We start from the raw sequence: 12,698 nt of genomic DNA, 5'->3' as shown, positions 1-12,698 counted from the left end.
TGGTCTGGCAACCCTCAACTTCAAACTGTATTACACAGTGTTGACCAGCTGCAGCCCGGCAGATGCAGTAGGGAATCTGAAGCAGTGAGTATTTGTAGTTTAAAGGTTTCAAATGACACAGAAATGTCACGTCAAGGTGAGCTGCAGTCTCTGAGGTGATCTTGCTATAAGTCCAGGAGCTGAATGAAAAATAATACCTGAAGAAGAAGTTTTTGACATAGCTTGAAAATGAGTTCGAGGATCGCTGTGGCAAGAAACTCTTGGGTTGTGTTGCGTAAATCAACAAAATGAAAGAAGGACAGAATCTCAGGTGAGATCTGAATATGTATGAGCAGATTTATTTTCTTTTAACACGTTTGTGAAAATCTAATCATGTCGAGATTGATTTGTATTGATTGAGACTTATATCTGAGACTTATATCAGCAAACATATTCAACTAGGAAAGTCAACTTTCTGCAGAGTCAGGCTCTTTATGTGCATATGCGTGTGCAAACACGTGTGCATACAAATCAGAAAACAGAGACGGAGAACATATCAATTTGGCCATGTGACAAAAAATGTACCTGCTTAAGACAAAACCAGACTTACGCCCTTGACATTGTGTGACATTTTTACACATGGAAATATAGATGGCACAGATAAAACCGTAGGACACAGAGCTTAAATACAGGGACAGCTTAACAGATAACTTGTTCAAATAGCTGGAAAGATTCTGTCTCCAACAATTCAATTTTTTCATATTAGGACAGAAATTATTACACATGCATGTTTTAAGACGAGCTTCAAAGCTTTTTGTAGTAAGCCATTAATTTGTCTTTTTCAAAGAGGTGCTGACTGTAGCCTTAACCTTTATCCTCTCTATTCACGATGATATTTATCTCACTTCCACACATTTATTCCAGCTCTGAGTCACACAACATATTTCACCTTTCAAACAAACTCTTTTCAGTCTCTCTTGTTAATAAACACACTGCAATGTTCATGCTTCTCCACCTACACACTGTACGCGGCTCACTGCTACTGTGCTAATGAGATACTTTTCATAATTAGCTTGAGATCTGTTTCCGAATCAGACAGACAGTGAGAGGCTAATTAATCACAGCACATTAGCCAGTGTATGTTTACTCATGTCTATTTACCTTGTTTTATAGCAGTGAATGACTATATGATATCACCTGCTGTTTTCAGAGTAATGGGAAGCTGTTGCATTCACCGAAGAAAGCCAAGGTCAGAGATAATTGATTTTTATTAATGCCTTGAGAGGTACAGTTTTGTGATGCAGTAAAATTAGTATTCAGAAACATTGTTTGTTCAAACATCAGATGAGACAGCAGGAGCAGGCTGACTCAGTCAGAACAGACAGGAATGAAAATCAAGTCTTGCCTTATTCAGAGTTTGAGAAAAATGCAAACTGCATATGAAACATCAGAGCCAACATAAGTTCTTTAACATGATTTATGCAGTGTGTGTGTGTGTGTGTGTGTGTGTGTGTGTAAGGCACAGAGGGGTTTTGAAAACTTGTCTTACCTACCTGGGCTGCTGATTGAGAAGCATACGTGGGTCACTGGTGACTACATTAGCTTGGTGTTCAAACAAAAGCCACAGGGCTCCAGGGACCAGTGAAAGTGAAGGATTTACTCCTGAATAGTATGTTACACCACAAGTAAGAGCGTGCGAGTCAGTGTCTGTGCTTGCTGGCAACAGAAAACCAGGAATGACTGACAACCAGCTAACCTGTGTCAAATAGCAGTACTCAACACTGCTTTTGCCCATTAACCTTGCTAACCCAGCTCTTTAGAAGCCTACTCAGTACAGTGATAGTAATCTCTTAAAAAAGACGCTTCAACTTAATTACCTAATGGACCACCACATTATCCATCGCTGTGGAGTTCAGGGTACACAGGCCCACTTGAAAAGGCAGTGAATATTTCAAAATGTCCTTTATATTTGCACATCATTAACATTGAGCTCTTACTGTCAACCAAAGTGACTTACAGTGAGCACAACAGAATCATTTTGAATTCACAGATCACTAGCCATTTGGCAATTGGCACAGGAATATTAGCAAGACGGAAGTATGCTTGAAGCAAGCTGGTTTGTACACCATCCATCCAGTTTGTATGCCATGCAGTTTTGCCTTTCCGTATGTTGGAAGGTAAAACTCCTTCTTGCTCTCCAGTTGCTTAACTATGTGGATAATAGTGTAAGGGGGTCAGGGGTTCAGATGCTGTTTGACCATTCCTGAACCACTTTGGTTGAAGCATACTAAAGCCTTAAGGTTATGGTGACTGGGCTGGTAGTTGTAGTTTGCATCACATCACAGAATTATAATTCATTTTGGCAAACCGTAACCATGAACATTTATGTTTGAGTTGCCTGACTGTGACCATATTGTATCTGCATAAACTGCAGTATGGATATTGAACTACATACAAGGAAAATTGCAGAAATAATTTAATAAACAGAGTTCAAAAACCTCACCACTCAACCTAAACTAGGGTTTTGTAGAATCGCCCTATATCCGCACTCTGTCAGCTGACAGGATTGTGTCTGTTCCACTCAGGGCCTAGGTTTACCAAGCTGAAGCATCACTCTGGTACTTTCCACTTTTCCTGCACAATTTCAACATCATCACTCCATGTATAGTTGTCACTGGAATGGAAAAACTCAAGTTGATGACTGAGTGAGTTTCTTGCAGGCACTTGTCAACTAGTACAATTATATGTTGTGACAGACTAGAAGCATATGCTCCAGACAAGTTTTGTTCATACACTTGTGTAACTCATGAATAAAAAAATGGTATTAGGTACAGCAGAGAGCTAAAGATGTCCATCAAAGTGGGTTTTCTTGATGTTGTTTGTAGCATATAGCTGTTTGTATCAGCTATCTTTTTGTACTTTCTTTGTTTCTTAGGGCGAGACTTGTGCATTTTGTCTGACATAGCTATGCATTCATGCATAAAACTATGAGTCTATCTATACCTGTGCTTTTCACTCTTTCTGACATTGCTGTCTCTGTGATTTTGAAGCTTGTGAGCTGCTGTAGCGGCGCAGTGGTGGCTGATGTCAGTCTTAGCCAGCTTTCAGGTACAGCAGTGCCACATTCCTGTTGTTCAAGACCAGTGAGTGTGTTGACGGTTGCACCCTGCTCAGCAGTCCGAGACGATTACTGGACAGGTTTGGAGTGATGTAAAAAGACTGGCAGGGAAATTGTGTGGGCTTATTGGTATTTTTCTGCTGGATTAAACTGGATTGCGAGGTGCTTTCAGGTAAGCACAGATGGTAAATTCATGTTTTCAAATCATGCATATTAACAAGTATTCAACATTAAAATGTTTTAAAATAAATATTTAAATCATTAAAAAGCATTAAATGTAAAAATCACATCTTTGAAATGTGCACAGTGGTAATGTGCTGCAGCAGGTGCTGATTCTATGAGCTTATACATGAATATAAAGGTGTTTTCAGTGTATTAAGGTTCTTGCCATCTTGCCCACTGAGCAGCATGATGTCAGTCAGACATCTCTTGCCTCTGTCCTAGATGTACTGTAACTAAAATGGTCTAATAAATGAGGCTTGAGTGCTACCTGAGCACTGGCCTGCCACTCCACCCCAGCAAATCGAAGGAAAAAGGCAGGATTCGCATCAGCTAATTACTGGATAACTGTTTCTACCCTGAACAGTATGTGCGTGGCTGGAAGTCAGTGCCTTAGGAGGCAGAGAAATGAGGCTGACTGGTGCAGTGTGTGTGGGTTTGTTGGGGTAGCTCAAAAGGTACGCAGGGAGGGAGGTGAGATACACAAAATATGTGGGAAGTGCTGGTGAGAGGAAACAAGAGAGTGACAATGGAGAAATGAGAACTGATAGAGACAGTAGGAAAGGGAGACGGAGACTGCAAGACAGACTGGTGATGATAATGTTCTTGTTTATTAATAATTTTGTGAGAAATCTTTCCCAGCACACTCGCTAAGGAAATCCAGGAATACCCTTGTGCTCTGCCTGCTGTGTGTCTGTGGATGTGTGTGTGTGCATGTCTATGCTCTTTCTCATTGTGTGGCTGTCAGTCTACTGAGAGCCAGAGGACATATGCTGGTCAGCCAGCTACCCTCCCTACTGTCTCATCATTTTCTCTCTTTCTCCCTGTAGGGTGGCCATTACAGTGAGCCCCCTCAGGCCATGCCACAGCATACGCACACACACACACACACACACAATGTAGCAAACAATGAAAATATGTTTTAGTAAGCACATACACACACACTTGCACACACACACACACACACACACACACAGTTCTTCTCCATCCATCCAGTCCCGCTCGAGGGCCTCGGTGAGTGGGCTCCAGCCCCGTGTTGCAGCCCCCATGCTAAGGCCTTGGCCACATTAGCAGCCTGGCGGGAGACAGGCTGGCTGGGCTCGCCAATTGCCTCCAGCTAATGTCCTCCCACAAGAGCTGGCACCCTTTAGAAGAGCTGGAATGGTCACAAAGTGGGAAGAATCTAATCTGGTTTTACTCTTTTCTTTTTTTTTTTTTTTTTTTTTGCTGTGTCCTCAGATACCATGGGCCCTATTTGGGCCACTTTCCACTCTAAATAAATATGAAATATGAGTCCTGTGTGTGATGTGTGCTTACTGGGAATTATTGGATTAAATGGTTGCAGCACAGAGCGGTAAGACTTGGAAAAATCGCTGCGATGCAGCAGTTATACTACATGAAACCAATTTATTCTCCTTCACCGTGATATCACATCACATGACAGCTTTATATGGTTTAAGTGTAAGTATGTCCTGCAGCTATGCTTCCCTGCGTAGATTAACACCTAAGTCATCATTAACTGCCTCCGTTTGGTCTGAGTTAGCCCTCCTTTACCCCTGCTGCAATGATCGTTCTCCACCTGACAACATTTAGGATCGAAATGTACCATACCTGCATAGGGGATGGGGGCGTCTTTGTCCAGGGCCACCAGGGGAGGATCCAGCAGAACGATGTCAGTGTTTTCAGTGATCACACCATGGTATGATGTCTCAATCCATGGCTTGTGTTTATTCACTGTAGAGACAGAGAGCAAAGTGTAAGATGTCAGTGAAATACTTAGAATAAAGTACAACAGAACTAGCAGTCTTAACATACTTCACTTTCATTTCACCTGAAAAGCTGTCCACGGGTAAACAATTTAACTTTGACATGGACACACAGACTAATACAGTGTACTGAACCATGAATACATGTGCAGTTTATGCTGTTCTTGGCAAAGCTCCTCCAGTCTCTGTTTCTACAAGACATTCTTACTTTGTTAATCTCCCATGCCACCTCTTTTCTCTCTTTTCTTCTTTTCATCCTTCAAACATTCCCTGCAGGTTTCAAAGCACAGTGCCACACTTGATCAATGACCACCAGTGTGTGCTGCCAACAGAAAACTGTATCCAAGGCCGAGTCATAACAAAGTTCACGAGCTGAGGGCCTGATTAAAGGCCATAATTGAGTAACGGCCCCCTGGGCTGTGTGTGGCACCATGCCGACCCACTTGCCAATTCTTTGCCATCTTACAGTCAAAAGAAGAAGGAGAAGAAGAAAAAAGAGTCCGGAAAAACAACTGGAGCCCTCAAGACCTTCTTGGTGCTTTTTAGCTGGGACAGAATGCTTTTTAAAGTTCAAGTTCAAGTTGATGGATTGAAAAACACAAAGCAAAGCTGTAATTTAAGGTCCCCCTGAGAAACATCACTTTAAAAAAAAATAATAATAATAATACATGGTTCAAATGAAGTTCATAAGCCATAATTACTCTCCACTCCAGTGAAAGGAAAACCAAAGAACGTGGACTTGTTCTAAGTGCTAATCAAGCGAGTATTGTTACAGACTACTTCAATTATTCACTGAATGCCACTAAAAGCCACTTGGCGATGCTCAAACGTGTGCTTTCCAAACAACCCAAACAGACAAATGTTACAAGACATCTTGCTCTGTTAATGTGAGCACAAAAAGAACACTTTGTTGCTGTTGTGAAACAAATGCAGCTGCATTTAATTTTTATTTTCATCATTTCCATAAAATGTGATTGTCTGTTTTCACTGCTCTTAAAAGCTGATTAACAGGACTATATATCACTCGAAAACAGTGATTGGCAATCAGGTGTAATTGTAGTCTTGGGTGTACTTCTGCAGTCGACAGGGGCTTCATGGAAAGACTATGGAGTAGCTCAACCAGGAGGAAAATAACCATCCAAATATAGCACCATCCACATTTGATGTCATGGTGTTAAATTTATTGTCACAATAACCGGCAGGCAACCAGCTCTAGGGCTGACTGTATAGACTACCACCAACCAGCTGAAATACACTGGCACTGAGTGTTAACACTGTGTGCATGAAAAATAGTTAGGAAGCCTGAGGAGAAGTCGAAATATTTAACTACAAGTAATGGATAAACGTGAAATAAATAATTAGCCTGCTTAAAGTGAAGTTGCAAAAAAAGTTAGTTTTGTTTGTTATCCTTTTGGAAACTCCTTTTGTCAGACAAATACCACAACAAGACATTAGAGTTAAATGGATAAATGCTTGAAAGATTTCACTTCTGCCATTTTAATTGGCAGTTGTAGGAACGCAGACTTGATCAAACGAACCGAAAGAGTGAGAATTCAACGGTATGAAAAAATTATCATAACAATATCCACTTTTTGTTGTGTAACTTAACATCCGCTTAAAAAGAACTTGAAATGAACACATCTGCAAAGATAGATGGATTAGATGATGGTTAGATGGACTAAATTTACTTTTCTGGAGTTTGCATAACAACAGGAAGATGCTGCAAATGTATAAAAATGCTTAGAAACATATTGTAAGTAAGATAAAGGATAAAACTTGATTGTTTTGTAATTATGTTTTTGAGGACTCTGGTTAGCAGTAAGAAGCCAGTGAGACCTGGGGAAAACATGCTAACACTACAGAGATGCATATTCATGAGCATCAGCCCAGAAAGCATGGCTAACGGGCCCCGATGCAGTCAGAGGAGATCATTTACAGGGGAAGAGAGATAGGAACACATTAGTCTATTAGGATATGATAAATATGCATGAGTTTTCTACAACAGTGAGGGGTAAAATGATGCTGGATTTCAACTTTAAATGCCAAACCATGTCATTCTGAGAATGAATAGCTTGCTGACGCTGCTGTACAGGAATTTCAAGGGGAAACATGATGTGGATGCGTCATCCCTGCCTAAGCTATGGCTAAGAGAGACAAACCTGTCGAAAAGGATGTTTTGGGGGTATTTTGTGGAACGTATTGTGACACAGACGCCAGAACAGTTAATACGCTGGTGTTTATTTCAGATTTGGCTCTGGAACAAAACAGTAAAGATTATTTCTACAAAACCATCTTTAGCAGGACACTGGAAGTGTGTTATCATAAAGAAAAAATAGAAAGCAATAAAAGCTAATCTGCTGCTCCAACACGGGACAAGTGCACAACCCCAATAAATGTGTAATACAGGGTATAACACCATTTAAGCACAATGCATGACAGCTAATGAGGAGTCTGGAGAATTGAAGGCACCTGTCCTCAACTTCATATTCAGTCTTCTCCCAGCTTAGGAGCCCTCTTGACCTTTAAATCCTTGAAGCCTTGATGCTGCTCACCATGACTACTTAGCAGTGTCAGTCTGACAAAAATGCTCTGTTATCAGCATTACCAAAACTTTCCATTGTGAAAGCACAAAGCGATCCAGCTGCAATGCCTCGATACAGAAGTGAAAATGGAGGCTTTCTCTCGCCATAAGATACACAATTCATATAACAATAGTGGCAGACAACCGAACGTCATAATTTAGCCTGATAATATCTCCTCGGTGGTGACCTTTGCGATATCACCAGTACACGAGATCGAGTGCATCTTTCCATCAGTCAGTGTGGCCTAACTATGATCCCTGTGTGTGGGATGGAATGGTTTTTCACCAAGAGTGATGAGGACATTAAAGGGGCGACCACCTCCAGTAATGCGCTGCAGTTTCTTGATGGGGTGCCACCTACATGTCAACCCCACCCCTAACCCACAACCGCAGCTCATCCGATCACTGGAAAGAAATACAGTGCTGACGGCATCTTAATAGAATGGGGCTCGTGTACTGACAGCCTGAGACATGCCCGTGGGTCATTAACACAAAAACAGATGGATATCCTTCTCTCTTCTTGCAAATCATGCAGGCTAGCAGAGGTTGAAGAGGATGCGACTTGAGATACGAGTCAGACCATCAGTTCCAGAAATTCCTCGGGGGAAACACTGCAGCCGCTTACCACAACTGAAGTCATGACTTCAAACACTAAGGCCTTGACACTTAGTGATTAGCTACGTACTCCTCCATGGCCACTTGAATGAAAACTAAACACAGTTAATCCTCTAATCGATATGAAGGGAACATGACACCATGTGCGGTCAAATTTGTCTGCATCATTTCACTCTGTAGGTAGAGTCAGAAAGAAATGCTTCTCTGAGTCACTCTCTTTGCTGGAAGACTTCACGCCTTTGTGTGATAAGGACACACACCAATGAGAAGATTTGTCCTTTTGACATTTTGATTGAACTGTGCAGTGCTCATCTAGGAATCAGGCCTTCAGGCTTCAGACATCCTCTAATAGGATGTGTGCTTAAAAACAAAAAATCAGCAAACACACACACGTACACATGGAAAAAAAAAAAAGAAGCCTGAGCTGCACTCCAAGTGACCCCAATTTTTAAAAGCAAACACCTTCATTGGCTACTAAAAGCCCTCAGTAAATGGCATGCGATAACCTCTGTTTGTGAACGGAGGGAGGTCGACCAGCGTCTTATGAAACTTTGTGGCTGTTTGGCTGAACATGACTAGCTGAGATACAAGGACTTTTAACATCTTTAGGACAGAGCAGGAATAAAACACACCATTTTCTGTTTCATGTCTTAACAAGCAGGTGAAACTGCTCAAGCGAGATTGTTGTGTTTTTTTTTATTTAGACCTGAGCTGGGATTCAAATACCATGACCTTTCTCCACTGTGTCCCACAGGGAAAAAGCAGCGGGGTGAATTTTGTTAACGGGCTTCGAGGCAGACTAGACAAAATTATTTTACTTTATTCAAGATCTCTCAGAAAGCCTGTAACCTTATTTTAATCTTTAACTTTATTTTTCTTTATTTCTTTTAATAAGAAGCAAATGCAAGTCCAACTTTTACTGCCTTCAGCTGCTCTATATTCTCTGCACTAGCAACTAAATTAATAAAATGTATTACTCATATGTTTCAATAATAACCACTTCCTTGTAATTTTGTCTTTTCACAAATGAGTGGGTTAGAGGCCACTGAGTCGTTTTTGTTCTTCAAATCAATTTAATTACAGGGTTTGAGGGATACAGTTATCAAACCTGTACAGGCTAATATAATCAGGTTGTGTGACAGCTGAACGCTGTACGCTGGAGCTCAGCTGCCCTTTACTGCTGGCTGCCGGTCAGCACGACTATCTCCCTCCGCCATTTCACTATCAATTAAACCGAGAATCGCGGATTTGACCTGAGGCTCTGAGCATGGCAGAGGCGCAATAATGGCTGATTAATCTCTGACCAGGCGAAGGTGTGCCATCGGAACTGTGCTGACGGGTGCCACCTTTTAACGGGCGGGTGCTGCAATCTGAACAGGCCCCAGGGGGGACAGGGGAGGAAGAGAAACAGTTGTAATTAAAAAGAAATTTGTAGGAAATTAAACTCTGATTGATAAGGTCAACAAAAGGGGCTGTGATGAATACATCAGCATAATGAAAAGTAAACGTAGCAGGGACAGTCAGCCATTACTGCAACCAACAGGCAATTACAGCTACACGGCAAGCTGGGAGCGCATGCCAGCTCGGAGAGGCTCAGAGATGTCCATCAGCGGGTCACTGCGAATTATCGAGAAACATCCCCGCTCTGCTAACGTCAAGCGGCGTCTCTCAGCTCTCTTTTTTCTTTCCGCTCAACCACTTCATCATTGCAGTGATCCGTGTCTTCTTTGAACCTTGGAGATCTTAGTCTGCCAGCTAATAGATAGTCTGCAATAAAACTGACATTACACAGTGCATGAAATTTTTATTTTGACTGCTAATTTATGAAATATATTAGCCAACCTCCATGGATATTAAAGGTGTACTCCAGTGATTTAGTACTGCACTTCCAGAGCTGGGGGACTCAGAAGAGACAGATTAAAAACAAAAGGTGGTGAAAATAGAAGCAGCAGAAATATCCTGACTTTTAGTGTCTAGTATTGGTCAAAGTCCCATAATGCAACTCAGTAGTTTTGTTAGATGCTCTCTGCCTGATAAATGCTCAAATCTTTTAAACTCACCAAGGTTATTTTCTCAGACTTTGTAGAAAGCTCCCCTCACAGCCACAGAGGACATTATAGAAATGTTTTTGCAAGTTGAGTTGTACTCCCCCTGTCAAATAACCTGAGCTTTATGTGTAGGCATGCCCCTTTAATAATCTAATTCATGTTTTAATTTCAATTATTAATTTTGTCAGGTACTTTGCTCCATTCAAATTTTCTCAAGAAATAACTTTGGCAAAATGTTTGTCACATAATTGAGAGACTTTGTCTCTGTTGTCTAACTGCATGTTATTGTGTCACCTCCAACGTATCATTGGTGTTCCTCTGTCTGCTATATTTATTGGCATACTGATGAATTTTGGAGAATAAAATAGTCTAAACTACACTTGTGAGTAGGTATGCCAGGGTCTTCTGAATACAGGTGGTTTAACTTGCATTTGTATGCAGCAGGAGACTCAGGCACTGTTGTGCATCGTACACTGCCCTAGATCTCATCTGCCCTAGAACACAAAAGCCATGAGGTTCATGTTTGGGTCAAAATCCATCCATCCATCCATTTCCTGTACCGTTTCTCCTCTTAAGGGTTACAGAGGGGCTGGAGTCAATCCCAGCCGACTTCAGGCAAGAGGCGGCGTACACCCTTATTAGGTCGCTAGTCTATCACAGGGCTGACATATAGAAACAAACAACCACTCACAATCACATTCACATCTATCGACAAATTAGAGTCACCAGTTAACCTGATCTGCAATGTCTTAGGGCTGTGGGAGGAAGCCAGAGTACACAGAGGGAACCGTCCCCTTGGGTCAAAATGTTACTCAATAAATATTTTTATCATCTTGTTCACAAGTATTGCAGTGTCTCCTAGAATGCAATCACCTAACAGGCAAAAATAATAATGAATATAGTCAGATCTTATTCAGGTTTTCATTTCCCCTTCATATGACATTACATTGAGTTCAGTGTCTTGGATAAATATTGTAAAGAACAGATACTAATTTCTAAATGAAGTAGAGGCTGAGTGACAGCAAAATTAGATCCTAATAATAAAGGAGAAAAAATAGTTGAATTTGACAATAACCTGTTTCACTAAAGCAGGATCGTGACAGCAGATGAGAAGCAAATCTTATTTTACCATCACACCAATGTTTGCAATTTTAAATACGACAAAGGAACCAAAGCAAAGATCAAACTACAACGGCTGTCAAAGCTCAACAAATAAATGTGAGAAAGGCTTTTTGTGCTTGGGTAGAATACAAGTGAGTTCATTACTCAGTCAGAGCATACAGCAAAGGAAACTGTGTTCCTGCCAAAACCCCTGGGTCACACTGAGGCCGCTCCTCCACAGTCCCTCTCAGACACTGACACCCTGACCTCTGCTGTGCTTGATACAGACCTCCTTCTGCTGTCCTCTCATCTTAGAGCAGTGTCTAGAGGACAAGCAACGGAAACTAAACTCTGCATTTCTTGCTATCTAAAAAACACCTTTTGTCCTCTTCAGGGATGTAATCTGAAACCATGACATGGCCTGGAAAATAATTCACCTGTTGCTCCCTGTTTGACCTTTTGTTTGGATTTAGTTTCTTGACATTATGAGCTGTTCGTAGCCCTGGGCAGGGTGAGATAAAGCAGGATCACACTGTGCTTTTTCGAGTATTGTTTAGAGTGGAATAACCTAACGACTCACCCTGCATTTGCCCTAGGTGTGTGTAAATGTGTAGGTGTGTAAAACGTATAAGCCTGTGCACCACTGTGTATCTGTGCGTGCTGATTTTGCGGCCCACGGCAGGTTGTGTATTCTGGCCATGATCCAAGCACCTGGTGCCTGTGAGTGTGAGTGTGGTGGGGGAGGTTCAGTGGCCGGTTGGAGAGAAGAGCAGTGTTGCATCAGGACCTCAGAATCTGAGCCTAACAAATCCAAAGCAGCGAGTGCAGACATCGCCCTGTGAAACCACCCAGCGAGTGCTCCAACCGTGGTAAACAAAACACACAAACAGCCAAGCTCAAAGGCTCATGGATAAGCAGAAAAATTCATAAAGGTGCATTTATGGTCTTGCAAGCAAGTCCCTACTGCTACCATGCTAACACCGGCAGTATACTGGACCTTCGTCGTCATGGTTAACAGTGATAAACATGTGGTGAAGCTTATGGAACGGTCACAGTTTGGGATGTAATAAGCTGCTGGCACAGATGACCTATGGGCTCATTTTTCACAGGACAGTCTCGGTTCTGAGCTACATAGCTGGAAAAAAAAAAGTGAGGAGGCAAGCGCTGCCACACATATCAAAGTCCAACTTTATTTGCACCCTGGTGAACAATGGCATTTTTGTTTTGACATTTCTCTCCCTTCTACCCCTCAACATTGTCCCTGCAGCAAA

The 12,698-nt window shown here is 41.7% G+C and overlaps 1 protein-coding gene across 4 annotated transcripts in view; it reads right to left on the bottom strand.

Moving 5' to 3' along the window:
• Positions 1-5,129, bottom strand: part of LOC121187326 (calsyntenin-2-like) — a 142,715-nt gene extending 137,586 nt beyond the window's left edge. For all 4 annotated transcript variants that reach the window (XM_041046515.1, XM_041046514.1, XM_041046516.1 and 1 more), the window contains exon 1: positions 4,928-5,129. In XM_041046515.1, coding sequence (XP_040902449.1) covers positions 4,928-5,129 — 202 coding nt within the window. The remainder of the gene's footprint in view (positions 1-4,927) is intronic.
• Positions 5,130-12,698: the final 7,569 nt, after the last annotated feature.

Source organism: Toxotes jaculatrix, chromosome 9, assembly GCF_017976425.1.
Source record: "Toxotes jaculatrix isolate fToxJac2 chromosome 9, fToxJac2.pri, whole genome shotgun sequence".
NCBI lineage: Eukaryota > Metazoa > Chordata > Actinopteri > Toxotidae > Toxotes > Toxotes jaculatrix.
Note: the sequence above shows the minus strand (reverse complement) of the source record. Positions and strands in the feature narration are given on the sequence as shown.